This window comes from Amyelois transitella, chromosome 24 (genome assembly GCF_032362555.1).
Source record: "Amyelois transitella isolate CPQ chromosome 24, ilAmyTran1.1, whole genome shotgun sequence".
NCBI classification, from domain to species: Eukaryota; Metazoa; Arthropoda; class Insecta; order Lepidoptera; family Pyralidae; genus Amyelois; species Amyelois transitella.
Window position 1 is genome coordinate 7,070,429 of NC_083527.1, and position 19,961 is coordinate 7,090,389.

A 19,961-nucleotide genomic window follows, 5' to 3' on the forward strand; every position below is an offset into this window, starting at 1 on the left:
ATTTTACATACATATGATCACGTCTATATCCCTTGCGGGGTAGACAGAGCCAAAATTCTTGAAAAGAATGGAAAAAGATTCATCCATTGGAAAAAGATGGAGTGGTCCTATTCTTTTTTTCATTGGTGCCGGGAACCATTTCTTTCTCAAAAAAAAATCAAATATTTTCTTTTCCAAATCATTTATTAACAAGTTTTATCGACCGAGCCTGCTCCCATTTCTTCTGAGACAGCTTGAACGTCTCCACGTCCAGTTTGCCTGCCACCAGCCGCCCGAAAGGCGTGCTGTTCAACAAGTTGCTTTTGTCGCTTATTTCCGCCATCATTTTCAGCTTCTGCTCGTCGCTCGCAGCTTGGAAGAGCTGCTCGAAAGCTCTCGAGCCGTATTGTGATAACGCCAACTTCTGATAGTGGCCCTGGAAACAAGCAAGTTCCTATCAAAATCAATTGATAAATCAGTGGCCTTGGAATAAAAAAGAAAAGATACAATCACATTTTTGTTTTAGTGCCGTGTGGTTCCCGGCACCAATACAAAAAAGGATAGGACCACTCCATCTCTTTCCCATGGATATCGTAAAAGGTGACTAAGGGATAGGCTTACAAACTTGGGATTCTTTTTAGGCGATAGGCTAGCAACCTGTTACTATTTGATTCTCAATTCTACAGCTGAACGTGGCCTATTAGTCTAGTCTAGATCCCCTGCAGGGCAGACAGAGCCATCAGTCATGAAAATACTGAAAGGCCACGTTCAGCTGTTTAGCTTTAAGATAGAATTGAGAATCAAATAGTAACAGGTTGCTAGCCCATCGCCTTAAAAAGTAACCCCAAGAATATAAGCCTATCCCTTATTTAGTCACGTCTTTTTCGATTACGCGGTAGACAGAGCAAATAGTACGTCAATCACGTGACAACCCTTCGAAAATCACCACCAACTCCTCAGGCTGTTAACTGCTCTGTTTGCAGTCTCTGTCTACCCCACCGGGGGAGAGGCATGACCATACATATATTCCGTCTTCATCTCTTCCTAAGTAGATAGAGCCCATTGTTTCGAAAAGGCTGGCCATAGCGTGATCATATCATCTATATATACCAAATTTTCCAAACCTTGAGTTTCCAAACGATCTTGTCCCGGGCCTTGACGCCGACGCACTGACTCCTAAAGAACGCGTTCATCACGTGGCAGCCCTTCGCGTCCTTGAAAACCACCACCAACTCCTCAGGAGATAATTCTAGAAGGCTGCTAACTGCTTTATGTGCTGTCTTTGTCTACCCCACCGGGGGAGAGGCATGTCCATACATATATTCCGTCTTCATCCCTTCCTAAGTAGATAGAGCCCACTGTTTCGAAAAGGCTGGCCATAGCGTGATCATATCATCTATATATACCAAAGTTTCCCTGCTATAAAAAAACACATCGCCATTTCGTTTCAACTTATAGGCCGTATAGCAAACCTTGAATTTCCAAACGATCTTGTCCTTGAAAATCACCACCAACTCCTCAGGCTGTTAACTGCTCTGTATGCAGTCTCTGTCTGCCCCACCGGGGGAGAGGCGATCATACATGCATTCCGTCTTCATCTCTTCCTAAGTAGATAGAGCCCACTGTTTCGAAAAGACTGGCCATAGCGTGATCATGTCATCTATATATACCAAAGTTTTCAAACCTTGAGTTTCCAAACGATCTTGTCCCGGGCCTTGACGCCGACGCACTGGCTCCTGCAGAACGCGTCCATTACGTGGCATCCTTTCGCGTCCTTGAAAACCACCACCAACTCCTCAGGAGATAATTCTAAAAGGCAACTGCTCTATGTGCAGTCTCTGTCTGCCCCACCGGGGGAGAGGCATGACCATACATATATTCCGTCTTCATCTCTTCCTAAGTAGATAGAGCCCACTGTTTCGAAAAGACTGGCCATAGCGTGATCATGTCATCTATATATACCAAAGTTTTCAAACCTTGAGTTTCCAAACGATCTTGTCCCGGGCCTTGACGCCGACGCACTGGCTCCTGCAGAACGCGTCCATCACGTGGCATCCTTTCGCGTCCTTGAAAATCACCACCAACTCCTCAGGAGATAATTCTAGAAGGCTGCTAACTGCTCTATGTGCAGTCTCTGTCTACCCCACCGGGGGAGAGGCATGACCATACATAATTCCGTCTTCATCTCTTCCTAAGTAGATAGAGCCCATTGTTTCGAAAAGGCTGGCCATAGCGTGATCATATCATCTATATATACCAAAGTTTCCAAACCTTGAGTTTCCAAACGATCTTGTCTCGGGCCTTGACGCCGACGCACTGGCTCCTGCAGAACGCGTCCATCACGTGGCATCCTTTCGCGTCCTTGAAAATCACCACCAACTCCTCAGGGGATAACTCCAGAAGACTGTTCACCGCTTTTGCTGGACGCTGTAAGAATAAATCTACATATAATTATGCCGTGTGGTTCCCGGCACCAATACAAAATAGAATAGGACCACTCCACCTCTTTCTCGTGGATGTCGTAAAAGGCGACTAAGGGATAGGCTTACAAATTTGGTATTCTTTTTTAGGCGATGGGCTAGCAACCTGTCACTATTTGAATCTCAATTCTATCATTAAGCCAAATAGCTGAACGAGGCTATTCAGTCTTATCAAGACTGTTGACTCTGTCTACCCCTCACGGGATATAGACGTGACCATATGTATGTATGTATGTATAATTATTAATCGCCTTCAAAAGAAAAGGTGGTTTTGTATTTTTTTTCATACAGTTTGACGTGTATGTATGTATACTTATATGTATGTAAGTTCGCGATTATCTCGCGTTTCACTGAATCGATTTTGATTTGGAAGTGTTTGTCTTGTTGTCTTAGAAGAAGGTTTTAGAAATTTAACCGACTTCGATTTGAGGCGGTTCGATTTTTATTTATTTATTTACTAGTAAGTACAGTATTTGTTACTTATTTTAGGAAATACACGAAAAAAGTTCAGATCAAGAGTACCCGAAACCGCCGAGCTTGCATGAAGAGAGTTATGAATGTGGATGAAGCGAAAGCAATATGCAGAGATCGTGGCAATTGGCAAGATGTGGTATCTGCCTGCCCCTCCGGGAAAGAGGCGTGATTTATGTGTGTATGTATGTATGTGCACACCTGAAACTCCAGCACACTTTGTAGTACCACGGATCCGTGGACGTTGATGAAGTATTCCTGGTCAAGTTTGGTCAGGTCAACTCTATCAATGGGCAACAACCTCAGACACAGGACTGCGAAGTATTTCTGGTGTTCATGCGATGAGCATTGCAGAGCTGCTTCTAGCGTCTAATAAAAAAAACAACATAAATACATATATATATATATATTCTCGTCTGTATCCCTTGCGGGATAGACATTACCTACATTAAATAAACATATACGGGACAAATTACACAGATTGAGTTAGCCTCGAAGTAAGTTCGAGACTTGTGTTACGAGATACTAACTCAACGATACTATATTTTATAATAAATACTTATATAGATAAACATCCAAGACCCAGGCCGATCAGAAATATTTCTTATCTTATCATGCCCTGACCGGGATTCGAACCCGGGACCTCCGGTGTCACAGAGAAGCGTACTACCGCTGCGCCACAAAGGCCGTCAAATTACATTACATTACACGCCACAAGTCACAAAAATAAAATCACGCGACGCTATCAGTCAAAAACAGTGAAAAGTCTAAATCGCGCAAGCAAAGATTTCACGGATTGGAGCATATATACAACCTTCGACACGACATCGTCTGTCGCGCGGTTCCCCAGGCATAATCGTCGAGCTATAAACTATCGCTCCTGCTACAAATTACACATAAAATTATAATAATCTATACTAATATTACAATGCTGAAGAGTTTTTTTGTTTGTTTAACTAATCTCAGGAACTACTCGTCCAAATTGAAAAATTCCTTTTTGCATCGAATAGACACCATTTATCGAGGAAGGCTTTAGGCTATATAACATCACGCTGCAACTATAAGTAGCGAAGAAATAATGTAAAATGTGAAAAATAACGGGGAAAGTTAATAATCCTTCTGTGGAGGCACACGGCAGAGATGAGAGAGAGAGACAGAGAGTATTCTGTGGAGGGAACTCGAGAGAATAGAATAGAATAGATTTATTTTCAAAATTGGATACAAGGTATCACTTATTGACGTCACATAACTTAAATCTAATTATAACTACTACCGCTTCCAAAGCGCATGTGTAGAAGAAGCGGCGGAACAAACTACACTGCAGCATTTTCATAGGACGTCAATTTACAACATATAGATCTCTTAAATCTAAATCGTGGACGAATGCACATTGTCTACATTAAAAAACATGTATGAATGTAGAACTGATTATGTCAATACGAATATTTCGTCAAATAAAATAAATATAATATAAAATATGTACATATTGTACATATTGTATAAAATATGTACATATTGTAAAAAAAAATACACAAGAGAAGAGAAAGACACAAGAGAAGAGAGAGAGTTATGTATGAAGAGACTCACATTTATAAACTGCATTTGCCTCGCCTTGATCCGGTGACAGGCTTTTGCGATGGCGACCAAAACTCCAGTGTTGCCGCATGCGAGGATCGCGCCGAACTTGTTGGACAACTCGTCGAACATCGGCTCGAACTTGTAACAGGAGAACTTATTGTTTGTTTGTTTGTTTGTAAACTCTTTATTAATAGGTAGGTATATACGGGACAAATTACACAGATTGAGTTAGCCTCGAAGTAAGTTCGAAACTTGTGATACGAGATACTAACTCAACGATACTATATTTTATAATAAATACTTATATAGATAAACATCCAAGACCCAGGCCAATCAGAAAAAGTTCTTTTCTCATCATGCCCTGGCCGGGATTCGAACCCGGGACCTCCGGTGTCACAGACAAGCGTACTGCCGCTGCGCCACAGAGGCCGTCGATTATTGCACATAAAAATAAATATAACAAAATCAGAACAGTCATTGAATATAAAAGAATATGAACAATGGCGGACTTATCCCAATCGGGATTTCTTCCAGTCAACCAAAATAAAAAGGAAAATCCATAGTCAAAGAGGCAGCGCAGATTAAAAGCATTGAGGGTGCGTTACAACAATTATTTACATACTATGCACTATACACATCATACTATATACTATACTATACACTAGCTGTCTCGGCGTAACGTTGTTTTGCTATATAAATAATTTTTTAAGTAAAAAAAAATTTTAAGGTCGTACATACTATATACTATACACTAGCTGTCCCGGCAAACGTTGCTATATAAATAATGTTTAAGTAATTTCTAGTTAAAAAAAAATTTAAGGTCGTACATACTATATACTATATTCAAAATTCAAAAAAAATTCAAAATTTTTTATTCATTATTATAGGATATTATTATATCGCTTAATAATTGTCGTATGGTTTAACAACTTGGTTGACGTCAAATATATTACTTAAAAACTAAGTTTACTGCCGCTTCCAAGGCGTCAGTGCAGAAGAAGCGGTAACAAACTGCACTGCAGCATTTTCTTTAACAACGTCAACTTCACAATATTAAATTATACTTAGAATATAATGTGGACGGGAGAATACATTGTTCACGGGAGATTTATATATTTATGAGATTTAATATTGAAAAAAGAAAAATATATATATATATATATTTTATGGATTGCCAATTTTAAAAAGATTTATGTACAGAGTGTACTGAAATTTTGATTTAAGTTCAAATTAAACTACAATTAATTACGAGGTTCCTGTGCCAAGCTCGAGCCAGATGTTTTTATCATTAAGGTAATCATCAGTCCTATAATAAGCCTTCTCACAAAGTACTTTCTTTACATACTCTTTGAATTTTCGGTAGGGCATATCAAGAACAGACTCCGGCAACCTATTATAAAATCGTATACAGTTCCCCATAAATGATTTACTGACTTTGCTAAGCCTATGAAACGGCATGACTAATTTATGTTTATTACGTAAATTTCTATCAGTTGTGGCACTAACTTTTTGAAAAAAAGAGGTATTTTTCCTAACATACATTATAAGATCAAAAATGTACTGGGACGCTACTGTAGGTATGTTTATTTTCTTAAAGAGTTGTCTTAACGAGTCTCTTGGTCCTAAGCCGTAAATTGCGCGAACGGCCCTTTTCTGAATTATAAAAATAGTTTGTATATCAGCCGCGCTACCCCATAAAAGTAAACCATAAGATAACAAGCTATGAAAATAGCTGAAATAAACAAGCCTAGCTGTAGCTACATCTGTCAATTGTCGGATCCTCCTAACAGCATAAGCAGCAGAGCTAAGTCTATTGGATAGTTTAGAAATATGAGCACCCCACTGTAGCTTTGCATCAATTATAATTCCTAAAAACTTTGTATTTTCAACAAATTCTAATTTCTGACCTTCCAGTATTATGTCAGTATTGGCCTGTCTTACGTTTGGAAGGGTAAATTTAATGCATTGGGTCTTATTAGCATTTAAAAGAAGATTGTTGGTTGAGAACCAGATAGATATGGCCGACAGTATATTATTAACCGAACTTACATTTTCGCTATGGCGATCTAATTTAAATATTAAAGAAGTGTCATCGGCAAACAGCACTATACCCGCCTGTTTTTCCACCATAAAAGGCAGGTCATTGACATATACCAAGAAGAGGAATGGTCCTAAAATTGAGCCCTGAGGAACACCCATTGAGACGCTTGATCCGCTTGACTTTACTCCATTAATATCTACAGTTTGAAGCCTATCAGTCAAATAGGATGCCATTAGTTTAGTTGATTTGTGGTCAAACCCATATTGACGAAGTTTACGCAAAAGTGTCTGATGATCTACGCAATCAAATGCTTTAGAGAGATCGCAAAAGACTCCAACTGAATCCTGTGAACTCTCCCACGCGTCATAGATTTGAGTAACAAGTGCTACTCCCGCATCAGTGGTGGACTTCCCGGCAGTGAACCCATATTGTTGGGAATGGAAAATGTTATTGATTTTAAAATATTGTTGCATTTGATTAAGCATCATCTTCTCAAACACCTTGCTCAAAACTGGCAATATAGAAATAGGTCTATAATTGCCAAGGACTGTTTTCTCCCCTTTTTTGAATAGAGGTATTAATTTGCTACATTTCATTAAATTTGGAAAAATACCCTCATCAATACATTCATTAAATATAAAAGCTAGATCAGATGCAATAATATCTATGATTTGACTTATGATACTAACAGACATACCCCAATGGTCTTCAGTGTTTAATATCCTAATCATCCGTATGGGCTGATCGTGAAGCCACGAGGCTTGAAAGCCACAAACATATATAACAAATTATAAGGTAAACCATATCGCGTTTCAAAACAAACTCAAAATATTTTAACGCCATCTAGTTATACCTTTTACAATTATTGTTTACATGGACACTAGCGCCTAACGGCAAACCAAAGAAGTCTTTCTCATAGTAAAATAATAAACTTAAACATAACCGCCCACCAAGGACAAACCCAGGGTTGTCCTTCAATTTATATCCGCCCACCATGAGGGGATCCCTGATTTATCATTAGTGGGTAAACCAAAAGTTATCAATTAACTTATACAAACAAAAAACAAAGCAATGGACTGTATTCAAAAACAAAACAATAACTTCTTATGAAGTAACGGGAAGTACAATGATTTTTGAGACTGGCCGCTTGATATGAGAATTTTTAATTCTCAAGGTAACTACCCGGGTGACACCATCTCTTCCCGGATGTTTTTTAACAATAACACCGTATAACCAACGGCTTGGGGGCAAGCCATCCTCTTTAACCAAAACTACCTCCCCTATACCAGGTTCAGGGGTGTGTACTGACCACCGATATCTACAATAATACTGAGCCAGGTATTCCTTTGACCAACAACGCCAAAAATCCTGTAGCATTTTTTGGGTATGCTGCCATCTTCGTAATGAAGAAACATTAGAAGATTGAAAGTTATAATCTGGCGCAGTAACCAACGTATCACCTGTAATAAAATGTCCCGGAGTTAAAATCATGCCTATATCATTTTCCTTATCCAAACGCGACAAAGGTCTCGAGTTTAGACAAGCTTCAACTTGAGCCAAAACCGTAGACATTTCTTCGTAAGTGAGTGTCGTATCGCCAATTACACGATTTAAATGACTTTTAACCGACTTTATTCCGGCCTCCCATAAGCCTCCAAAATTAGGAGCTCGAGGAGGAATAAAGTGCCAACTGGTTCCATTAGTTGCCAAAAACTCTGCTACCTCTCGAGAAATGTCCCTTTTTTCAGACTGGAACATACGCTCGAGTTCTCTGGATGCTCCTAAAAAATTAGTTCCATTGTCACTGTACATATTGTGACAAGGACCACGACGAGCAACAAACCTTTTAAATGCCTGCAAGAAACCATTAGTTGTTAAGTCACTAACAGCCTCTATATGTACAGCCTTGGTGGACATACAAACAAATAAACAGATATAGCCCTTGTAGGAGTGATGTCCACGTCCTCGTGCTGATCGCATGTTGATCGGTCCGGCAAAGTCTACTCCACTGTTCGCAAACGGTCTGCTTGGAGTCACTCTAACCGTTGGTAACTGTCCCATTATTGGTGTTGGAGGGGCCTTTGCAAATCTTATACACCTGACACATTTTCTTATGTGTCCTTTAATCAATTGCTTCATGCCAAGAATCCAATATTTGGACCTCAAAAAACTCAACATTAGTTGATAACCACCATGCATTGTGGTTCGATGAGCATGAGCAATGATTAATGAAGTTAAATGACATTTGGGTAGTAAAATTGGATGTTTTTGGGATTCAAGTAAACATGAAAACTCTAGTCTACCACCAACTCTCAATAGGTTTTTATTATCAATAAATGGATTTAAATTATGAATTTTACTTTTCTTATTTATATCAATTTTTAATTTTATATTATTTATTTCTTTTTCAAAGTGTTCGTTTTGTATTATTTTTATTAAACAATCAAAAGCTGAAGACAATTCTTCACTAGTTAAGTAATTAGAAACAGCCTGACGAGGAGACTTCATCTTCAAAAAACGTCGACAATATGCTGTTACTCGTATAAGTCTAGTGAGAGAAGAAAACCTTTCTATTATTGAATGCTCTACCGTGCTACAATGAACTTTTGCCAGCCCCAAATCTGTTGTAGCAGTTTTAAGTTTAGTATAAGTAATAGAAGATTCATGAAGAAAATCAGGACCAGAAAACCATATTGGTGTTTCTACCAATTGAGCAGGTTGTGTTCCCCGTGAAGCACAATCTGCTGGATTATGTTTAGTGCTTATATGCGACCACTGTTGTGGTTCTAATGTCGTGACAATCTCAGACACACGATTTGCCACAAACGTTTGCCAGCGACTAGGATGATTATTAATCCATGCTAAAACTACAGTTGAGTCCGTCCACGCGTGGAGGTTAGATTTCTCCACATTAAGAACACCCGCGATTTCAATTAGCAGCCTTGTTACCAGAACTGCTCCACAAAGTTCCAGGCGTGGTATGGAAATTTGCTTAACTGGAGCCACCTTAGTCTTAGCTGAGATTAAAGCGACATGTATTTTACCATCCTTGTCTATGATGCGAATATACACCACAGCAGCGTATGCCAACTTTGACGCATCACTAAAGCCATGTAATTCTACAACTTCATCAGTTTTGCGTGTGCCGTACCATCGAGGTAAGTTAATTTCATTTAATTTTAACAATTCTTCTCGATATTTAAACCATTCTTGAACTATATTATCTGGTACTTCCTCATCCCAATCTACTCCAGCCAACCACATTTTTTGTATTATTATTTTTGCTATAATAATGCTGGGAGCGACCCAACCTAAAGGATCGAATAGACGAGAAATATCAGATATAATACTTCTTTTAGTTGCAGGTATCTTCGGCGGCATTAACTTCACCACATACTTGAACGAGTCTTCTTCGCGACACCAGGTAAGTCCAAGTATTTTTATTGTAGAATCCATTTTTAAATTTAGAACTTCCTTTACATTAGTTCCTTTTTCATCTTTTTTCCTTCCTATTTCCTTTAATTTCTCTATAAATTCATCATTATTACTTGTCCACTTTTGTAACGTAAATCCACCTTTTCCAAGTAACTTGTTCATTTCCTCATACAATTTAATTCCTTCAGCCTCTGTTTCTACACCTGACATAAGATCATCAACATAATAATCATTCTTTACTCTTTCAGATGCAGTTGGATAGACGCCACCCTCATCATGTGCTACCTGTTGGAGTGCTCGAACTGCCAGGTAAGGAGCAGATGCTGTACCAAATGTGACTCTTAATAATCGATAATCTTTTATTTCAGAACATTCATCATCACGCCACAGAATTCTCTGTAAATCTACGTGTTCTTCATCAACTTTCACCTGTCTGTACATTTTTACAATATCTGCTGACAGTGTGATTGGGTAAGTTCTCCATTTGATTATTAAATGCCGAAGTTCCGGTTGCAAGGTAGGTCCTAACATTAGTGCATCATTTAATGATTTACCATTTTTTCCCTTGCAGGATGCATCGAATACAACTCTCACTTTGGTTGTATCTCTTTGTAAATTTACTACCGCATGATGTGGTAAGTAAACAGCATTTACTTTATTTTTCTCTGAGTCAGGAACCAACTCCATATGGCCCAGCTCTATATATTCATCAATAACTTTTTTATATTCTTTTTTCAGATCTTCATTTTTCTTGAGTCTTGCTTCCAACAACAGCAGCCTTTTCTCAGCAATCTCTCGTGAATTTGAAGGTAACATATTTTCAGAATCTCGTAATGGAAGTTTTACTATATATCTACCTTCTGAATCCCGTCGAGTAGTTTCTGTGAAAATTGTTTCGCACTTCTGTTCTTCTACTGTCAGAATACGATCCTGCTTCAACCCTGCGTCAGACTCAAGCTCCCAAAATTTTTTCAACATCTCATTGTCATCAATATGCGCATGCATAACCACGATGTTATTCGAGGCTGAAGATGTTTCTTTTACAGCACCTGAGACGATCCATCCCAACGATGTCGCCTGGGCAACTGGTGTGCCGCTAGAAGCCCTTCTTATTCCATCACGCAAAACCATGCCGTATACCTCGGCTCCCAATAGAATGTTAATTCTATTAGGTGTATGGAATTGAGGATCAGCTAGTTGCAAATCTTTAAATTCCTCCCATTCAAGGGCCACTGTCTTCGATGGCAAAAAGCTCGTTATTGAATTTAAAACATACGCCTTTACCGTGATAACGACATTTTTATCAAAGACAGAGTGTAATTTTATGTCAACAATTGACTTAGCACATAATTGAGAATTTTCACCAATTCCTGAAACAAAACCTTTAATTGGTATTTTCTTCAATCCTAAAAACTGCACAGTTGCCTCTGTGATAAAAGACGCCTGTGAGCCTTGGTCAAGAATTGCCCTGATTGTTTGCATACCTTTTTGTGTATCTACACTTACCAAAGCTGTAGCTAACAATACTTCTTTAATAGAACGATCTGCCGAAAAACATGACACGACTGAGGACTCTCCCACTGAGTTACCAGAATCCTTGGCAACCGCTTTATTTTCGATGAGTGGTTTAACATCAGTATTCTGAACGCTATTGGCCTCAGAAATACCTGTCCCACATGTACTTCCGACACTGGAATGTAAAAGAGAGTGATGTGAACGTTTACATATACGACAATTATTTTTGCTAGTACAAAATTTAGCTGAATGACTTGCACCCAAACATTTAAAACACAACTTGTTTGTTTTAACAAATTCACGACGACTATCAACGTCTTGTTTTCCGAATTTCTTACAAAAAATTATACGATGACTTTCATTACAAAAACAACAACTTTCATTTGTCACAGAGTGAAGCACTTTAGGTTTAGAAAAGTTACCTTGAGATTTTTTACCTTCAATAAATTCTAACGCTCGATATCTGTTCCCAATAAATTCCTTAAATTGATAAAATGTAGGTAATTCATCTGTACCATTGATATTAGAAACATCTAACTCCCATTGCCTTTTAGATTCAGTATCTAACTTTAACGACATCAAATGAACAATAATAATATCCCATGTCTCAACTGGTATTTGTAAATTAGACAAAGCTTCCAAACATTCAATCGTAGTATCTAACAAACTTTTTAAACCACTAGCCGATTCAGTAACAATATTCTTTTGACTTAACAACCGTTTTAGAATACAATGTGACAAATATCTTTTATTATTGTATCTAGACTCTAATAAATTCCAACAACGTTCATAGTTTAACTCAGACACAGAAATATGTTTAACAATTTGTTCGGCTTCTCCAGATAAACAACCTTTTAAGTAATGAAGTTTTTGTACTTTATCAATAGACTGATTTTTATGAATGAGCGAAGTAAACATGTCTTTAAAACTAGGCCAATCCAGATAATCTCCTGAAAATTTAGGTATTGTTATTTTAGGTAAACGAACTTGTGACTGTGTACTGCACTCATTGTAATTAGAAGTAGATTGTTCACATTTCTTTGGTTCTTTAAATTGTGACATAACAGACTTCAATTCAGATTTATAATCAATGTAAATATCCTCTGTACTATCGTACATGTCTTGTTTACAATAAGTGCTTTGCTTGTATTCTTTGACACCTACAATCTTTTTATGATTAGTTGTGAATTCAAGCCAAAGCGTTTCAAGATTTTCTAACCTAGTTTCAACATAAGCTTCTTTAATTCTTTCCTTAGGGGACTTCTTATAATTTATGAATGACTTTTCTATTCTTTCTTTAAGATCATCCTGTTTACATAGTAAAGTTTCCATTTTGAATGATAAATATACTTAACACACTTTTTGAATACAAAGATGAAACGATACAACTTATTGAAAATATTATAAGTTCAATAAATGTTCACTAGCTTTTGTTTCTTGTCGAATATTTCAAAGTCCAAATAAAATTGAAATTATTTTTCTAAGTTCACACCAAATCGTGAAAATTTTACAAGTGTTTTTACAAATAAATCCTGGGTGAAATTGGACATAGGTTCCCCGTCTCAACAGAGTTGGGAAAACTATTCTAAGTCCTAATTTCTAGCACTAAAAGTTAAAGTTCAAATCTTCTACAATTTAAGGGTTACTTTTGCTTGACTACTTATGACTTCAAAGTACTCACAGTTGAATCCAATTGATTGATTGAATCACTCACTCACTGCAATTTCACTTCACTACTTCAAGCAAGACCACCTCGGCCTCGCCTCGAAGTTTTCCTGTGTCTCGCCTCTGGGTCACCTCTGCCTCGCCGGGGAAGAACCACCTCGCCCCGCCGCCTTCAGGTCTTGACAAGTACACCTGCACCTGTCACCCGATGAAGTGCGCCCCGAACAGCGATCCACTGCCCATAGGTGCGCTGGATCCAATGCGCCGCTAGCGCCAAAATATCCGGCTCGAAGGACCAATGTTTAATATCCTAATCCGTATGGGCTGATCGTGAAGCCACGAGGCTTGAAAGCCACAAACATATATAACAAATTATAAGGTAAACCATATCGCGTTTCAAAACAAACTCAAAATATTTTAACGCCATCTAGTTATACCTTTTACAATTATTGTTTACATGGACACTAGCGCCTAACGGCAAACCAAAGAAGTCTTTCTCATAGTAAAATAATAAACTTAAACATTCAGACTTTTTCAAATTAAGTTGTTTGAACGCCTTTAATATATTATCAGAGTTAACATATTTAAATTTAAAGACAGATTTGATGGGAGTTGTGTTATTATTAAGTAGGGTTTCAGCGCGCAATGGACAAGAGTCAACGTCAGAAGTTAGCTCCACAGGGATTTTTGCAAAGAAATTATCAAAAGCATTTACTATGTCCTGAGTTTTAGAAATACTTTTGTTACCGGATGATATTTGTTTAATACTGTCTCTATCTTTGATTTTGCCAGATTCTTTATTAATAATGTTCCATGTTTCTTTAATTTTATTTGGTGCGTTGTTTATTTTACTACTTATGTGAAAAGACTTGGCTTGCCTGCAAACTTTTTTAAATAATTTTGAATAATTTTTGACATATTCTACAAAACTGGGGTCAAAATTGTATTGTTTCTGGGGATATAAGTCATATAACTTATTCCTACTCTTGTGAATACCTAATGTAGCCCATTCACTGAACTGTAATCTATTACGAATATTGACTTGTTTCTGCTTGAACCTTTTTGAGTATTCAGCAGAAATCATATTAAATAAATTGTTATAATGTTCATTAGGATTATTTCCAGAATATGTTAAAGTATTTAATTGATTTGCAATGTTTATTTTAAATTTTCTTATGTTTTTGGAAGAAAGAGGTCTACACATAATTTTATCATTATTTAAATTGTTTAAGGACTCTTTCTCAAAGGTAACATATTGACCGGTGTGATCCGAGGGCAATTTGTGAATAATTGATTTCCGTATAAAAAGATTATTGCAAAAAAAATTATCCAGACACTTGGCAGATGTAGATGTTATTCGGGTTGGTTCGAAAAAAACATACTCTAAATTATAAGATTTAAACAAATTAATAAATTGTATACTAACAGTTGATTTAACTAAAATGTCAATGTTAAAATCACCACAAATAATTAATTTTTTGTTACATTTTGAGGTAACATGTAACACTTGATCCATTATTTTTAAAAATTGTTTAAATTCACTGTTTGGGGGACTGTACACACAAACAATTATATGATGATCTAGCTCGGCACAGGTCACTTCGGCACACCGCTCAACCGAAAGTCTGGTTATGTCTGTTCGCTCTTTACAGCGAAGACCGCATTTGATAAATATTATAGACCCACCTCTAATTGCAGACTTTCTGTTTAAGCAGCTCACAATATTATAATTGTTTAGGCTGAACATCATCTCCCCCTCCATGAGCCAATGCTCAGTCAAACATAAAATGTCCACATTTAATTCTTCTAAAACTAGTTGTACTTCTAATTCTTTGCCGGGAAGACCTTGTATATTTTGATGGATAATTCTTAACCCTCGAGGGTTTCCCGTTGTCTGAGTGTGCAGTTTAAATTAACTGTCAAGTCAACAGAGTTACCATCACACAGAGTTGGCAATTCTGTAGTCAACTTATAATTAATATTTCGCTTACAATGTAAACTCGTCCAAACATTAATATTACTAGCTACCAATGTAGCAATTTTGTTCTTATGGTATCTGGATAGAAATATTCTATCATTGGTCTTAAAACAATCACCTATGAAATTGTTTGTGTCAAAAAACACAAATTTGTCACTGTGACGACATGTCAACGAATGCATAAAATTATTGAGTAGGTGAATGTTTTTATTAAGTTTTGGAGACTGGCAACTCATATATGGAAAAGCACATAAAATTATTTGGTTAACTTTTAATTTATTCAATGATTCAAAACAGTTAATTATATCTTTCCTGCCAATTTTAAAACTATCACCAATTAATATTACTATGGTGGATTTATTATTTAAATTTACATTATTAATTCTCTCAATAATTTGGGTAAAAGATGCATTTGGCATGCAGTAATTTATAAAAGACTGATTAAGGGTATCACAAAAAAATTTACCCATATTGCTACCAATACCGTCTGAAAATAGCACTGTATTATAATTATAATGAGGTTTACAGGGTTCAGAGTTGGAATAAGTATCAAGCAAATTACCGGCACTGGGAGTGGGTGAAAGCAACTACATACTATATACTATACTATATACTATTCTATACACTAGCTGTCCCGGCAAACGTTGCTATATAAATAATTTTTAAGTAATTTCCAGTTAAAAAAAATTTTTTTAAGGTTGTACATACTATATACTATACTATACACTAGCTGTCCCGGCGTTACGTTGTTTTGCTATATATAAATAATTTTTTAAGTAATTTTTAGTTAAAAAAAAATTTTAAGGTCGTACATACTGAATCTATCGCTACAATACTATATACTATACACTAGCTGTCCCGGTAAACGTTGCTATATAAATAATTTTTAAGTAATTTCCAGTTAAAAAAGAAATTTTAAGGTCGTACATACTATATACTATACTATACACTAGCTGTCCCGGCAAACGTTGTTTTGCTATATTGAATTTTTTTTAAGTAATTTCTAGTTAAAAAATAATGTTAAGGTTTGATAACCCTTATCACTCAGGTGTATGAAAAATACCGTGTGGTTCCCGGCACCAATACGAAAAAGAATAGGACCACTCCATCAATTTCCCATGGATGTTGTAAAAGGCGACTAAGGGATAGGCTTATAAACTTAAGATTCTTCTTTTAGGCGACAGGCTAGCAACCTGTCACTATATGAATCTCAATTCTATCATCAAGCCAAACAGCTGAACGTGGCCTATCAGTCTTTTTGAGACTGTTGGCTCTGTCTCTGATAGACGTGATTTTATGTTATCTTATGAATAATATAAAAGTGATTCAGTAAAATTTCACTATCAGTCTTTTCAAGATTGTTGGCTCTGTCTACCCCGCCAGGGATATAGACGTGATTACACATATGTATGTGTATGTTATTTAAAAAAAAATTCACAAGCCGTTGTACATGATAAGACTTTCACAATGTCAAGCGCCAACCTCCTCTTTGATTTGACAGTTGTCTATGAGCCTCTGCACGGTGTAGTTCAGCATAGACACTGTGGCAAGCTGACCGAGCCGGTTGATGAAGCAGCGAGCATATATCTGTGTGTACATCTTCTTCTTAGCCACGAATAGTGCGGCTTCCAGCAATCTGGTGATAAAGTATAAAAAAAAAAGTTTAATTTTTTTTTTTTTACAGAATGTCAGTCAATATATTTGGAATAATAGAAAAAAAGAATAGAACCACTCCATCTTTTTCCCATGGATGACGTGACAGGCGATTAAAGGCATGGGCTGTATAATTGAGAATCCTCTTTTAGGCGACCGGCTAGCAACCTGTCATTATTTGAACCTCAATTCTATCATTAAGTCAAGCAGCTGAGCGTGGCCTATCAGTCTTTTGATGACTGTTGGCTCTGTCTACCCAGCTAGGGATATAGATGTGATTATATGTATTATACAATTTATTTTAACTAATTTTACGAATAAATAATTACTGCCCAAGCGATTGAAAGAGTGTATCTACTAATTGTAAATTAAAAATACATTTTTTGAATGTATGTTTGGAAACGCGATAACTTTCGAACTGTTGGTCTGATTTTGATGAAATTCAAAATATGTGTAGGATCTGTCAATATAATTTTATAAAAAAAAGATGATACAAAATTATATAGTTTTGGAGATCTTCACAATTTTGTAAATAAAATTAAAAAGTTCAGGTACAGGAGTATAATGACTGAGTGACTTTGAAATACTCTAATACACAAGCAGATTTGAAACTGACATCAAAAACTCACCTGACAGCTGGTTGACTCACGAACACAGGCGGCAAGCTCATCGCTTTAACATCACCGTTTCCATCATCATCATCACCAATCTCTATCTTCTCCTCCTTCTTCTCATCAACTCCCTCTGACACCCAATCTTCTGGAGCGAAGCTCTCATTCAAAAGCTTTTTAATAAGACTTTTAGTCAAATTCTTATCGACATTTTTGACTGCGTACAACAAAACTTGTAAGAATGCTGATGTCAAATTTTCATACGCTAAATCTTTGAACTGAGGCCATAGGATTAAACGGTTAGCGAATTCTTTGACTAACTCTTTATACTCTTCGGGTACAATTTTGTACTCTAAATCTGTCAAATGCGGTGGTATACCTTTATTGTTGCCAACAGTCTCTTTGAAAATGTTAACCTTCGGTTTCTCACCCGGAAGTAACGTGATTCCGCTTAAACACTTTAATGCACTCCGTAATATATGATTCGCGTACGAATCCCACATAAAATCTTCTAAATTATTCAACGCATATTTACAAATCTTTAGTGTAAACTCGTTACATTTCCGAACATGTTCTTCACTGTATTTCGGCTCAGATTCGTCATGTTTTTTCTTCTTTTTGGGAACTTCATCTTCTTCCTTGCTCTGAAGACTCTCTGTAGCTCTTTCGCAGGCCACTCGCAACATAGTCTCAATTACGTGACTTGAGAAATTATCGGAACACAGTCTACGTAGTTCCGGAGATATTACTTCAATGAAACGTTCAAAATCTTCGGCTGAACAATAAGGCAGAAGGATCTCTATGACTCTACAGCCAAGTTGGTTTTCCACAACATTTAATTCTACACCTTTTGTTCTTTCCAATACGTTGTTAACAAGGGCAACTGGAAATAAAAAATGATTGTGAAATAATATCAATTAAATGCTAAAGCAATTGGAAAATTGGCGACTCAAAAATGTAATTAGTGGATAAAATAAATGCCAATAAAATGCTTTAAATAAAAAGAGGGAAGCAATTTAAAAGTTAGATGCCACCATCAGTGCTTAACTTAACCTGACTTAACATCGACAAAGATTATATGCATGCCAATGGTCTGGATACTGAATACGGTGCAGTCCAGATAAAGTATACAGTGCAGTTCAGATAAAGTGGTAAGATAAATGTAGGAGAGGAGACCCCAGACCCCGAAGCACTTTGGCGGGGGGTGCAACTGGGAATGCGCAAAGATGAGAGAGAGAGAAAGTGGTGGTTAATTTAAACCTTATAAAGAAAGAAAAAGCACTGATGATATGATACACACTGAACAACAAAATTACGTTAATTAAGAGCTGTAAACTATGAAATAATGATTGCTAATGGCAAACAAACCTCTTTCCTCGCTGTCCTCTATTCCTTGCTTCATAGCATCCAAGATACCGACAAAATATTGGTACAATTCTTCGGGCATTTGAGTTCCGCGACCCATCTGCCCTTTCTTAGCGTATTTCTTTGCATTCGCCAAGAAATTCTTGCGTTTCTTCCTCACCCGCTTCTTGCCTGGATTATTGTCAGTCGTATCATCGCTCATCTTTATTAATTTATTTAGATTTTTGTGATTTTAGCAAATCAAAACAACTTAGACCCAGGTGGAATTTGAGGTTATTTAACTGTCAGATGTCAAACACACGTTTCTTTGACATAAAGACATAATGTTACTTAAAACCGTTCCATTTTAGGTTTTGAATATAAACATTGGCAAAGCTAAAAATAATTTATTTTGTTGTATAATATTTATTTTTCCCATTTATTTTGCTTAAAATGTTTCTCTTAATTACAGCCAAACAATTTTCTCTATTTAAGTAACACACAAGTCAACTTATTTTCTTTCGTCACTATACACAACTAATGGAAAAAGAAAACAAAATCAGCTTCAATTTTACCGATATGGAAAGCATTATGGAAAATTGTTAAGTGGTTTTTTGCATATAACCTGAGATATTTATTTATTTATAAATTTACAAGCACATTACATAAATAAATAAAAATTAATTTATAAAAAATAGTAAATAAGTTAATCCTTCTTATCCGGGTCAAATAAAGATAGGGCCAATCAAGGACTGTTGTTGGAATTAAGATTTATGTTTTTCATAAGATAATAACATAACCTGTTATCACGTCTGTATCCCATGTGGGTAGGGTTGCCACCTTTTTTTGAAGAAAAATATTTTTTTTTTTTAATTAAAAAAATATATAGTACTTTTGGGATATTCAAGAAAAAAAAATAGTACACATCTATTTTCAATCATTATTTATTTTTCCATGAGTATTTATTATTACTTTTCGCTTTTGCCATCAATATTCTATTAATTTTAAAATAATAATAGGCATAATACATGAATGAGTTTCGTTCAAAAATTCCCTATACAGCGGGTGCGTTCCATTCACAGTCAATTAAAAAAAATAGCGACAATTGAATTAGCGTAAAAAATATAGTATTTTTCGTCCTATATTGTTTTTATATAATATATAGTACAATTAACTTAAATATAGTACGATACTATATAATATAGTACGGG

The 19,961-nt window shown here is 36.4% G+C and overlaps 1 protein-coding gene across 1 annotated transcript; it reads right to left on the bottom strand.

The window, feature by feature from the left end:
• Positions 1-177: 177 nt before the first annotated feature.
• On the bottom strand, positions 178-19,060 carry LOC106143459 (nucleolar protein 9). Its single transcript, XM_013345555.2, has 7 exons — positions 18,775-19,060; positions 17,425-18,289; positions 16,625-16,778; positions 4,518-4,646; positions 3,132-3,299; positions 2,251-2,406; positions 178-415 (listed from the first exon to the last, which is right to left on the bottom strand). Exons 1-7 carry the CDS (start codon positions 18,971-18,973, stop codon positions 179-181), a joined length of 1,908 nt encoding a protein of 635 aa, XP_013201009.2. The 5' UTR covers positions 18,974-19,060; the 3' UTR covers position 178.
• Positions 19,061-19,961: the final 901 nt, after the last annotated feature.

Bases quoted from the DNA above. Each gene is read 5' to 3' on its own strand.
- LOC106143459 (XM_013345555.2), bottom strand. From the start codon at position 18,973: ATGAGCGATGATACGACTGACAATAATCCAGGCAAGAAGCGGGTGAGG. The intron at 3,300-4,517 runs GTGAGTCTCTTC...TTTTTTTATTAG, and splicing joins GGCAAATGCAGTTTATAAAT to ACGCTAGAAGCAGCTCTGCA. The intron at 2,407-3,131 runs GTGTGCACATAC...TTATTCTTACAG, and splicing joins AAAGTGTGCTGGAGTTTCAG to CGTCCAGCAAAAGCGGTGAA.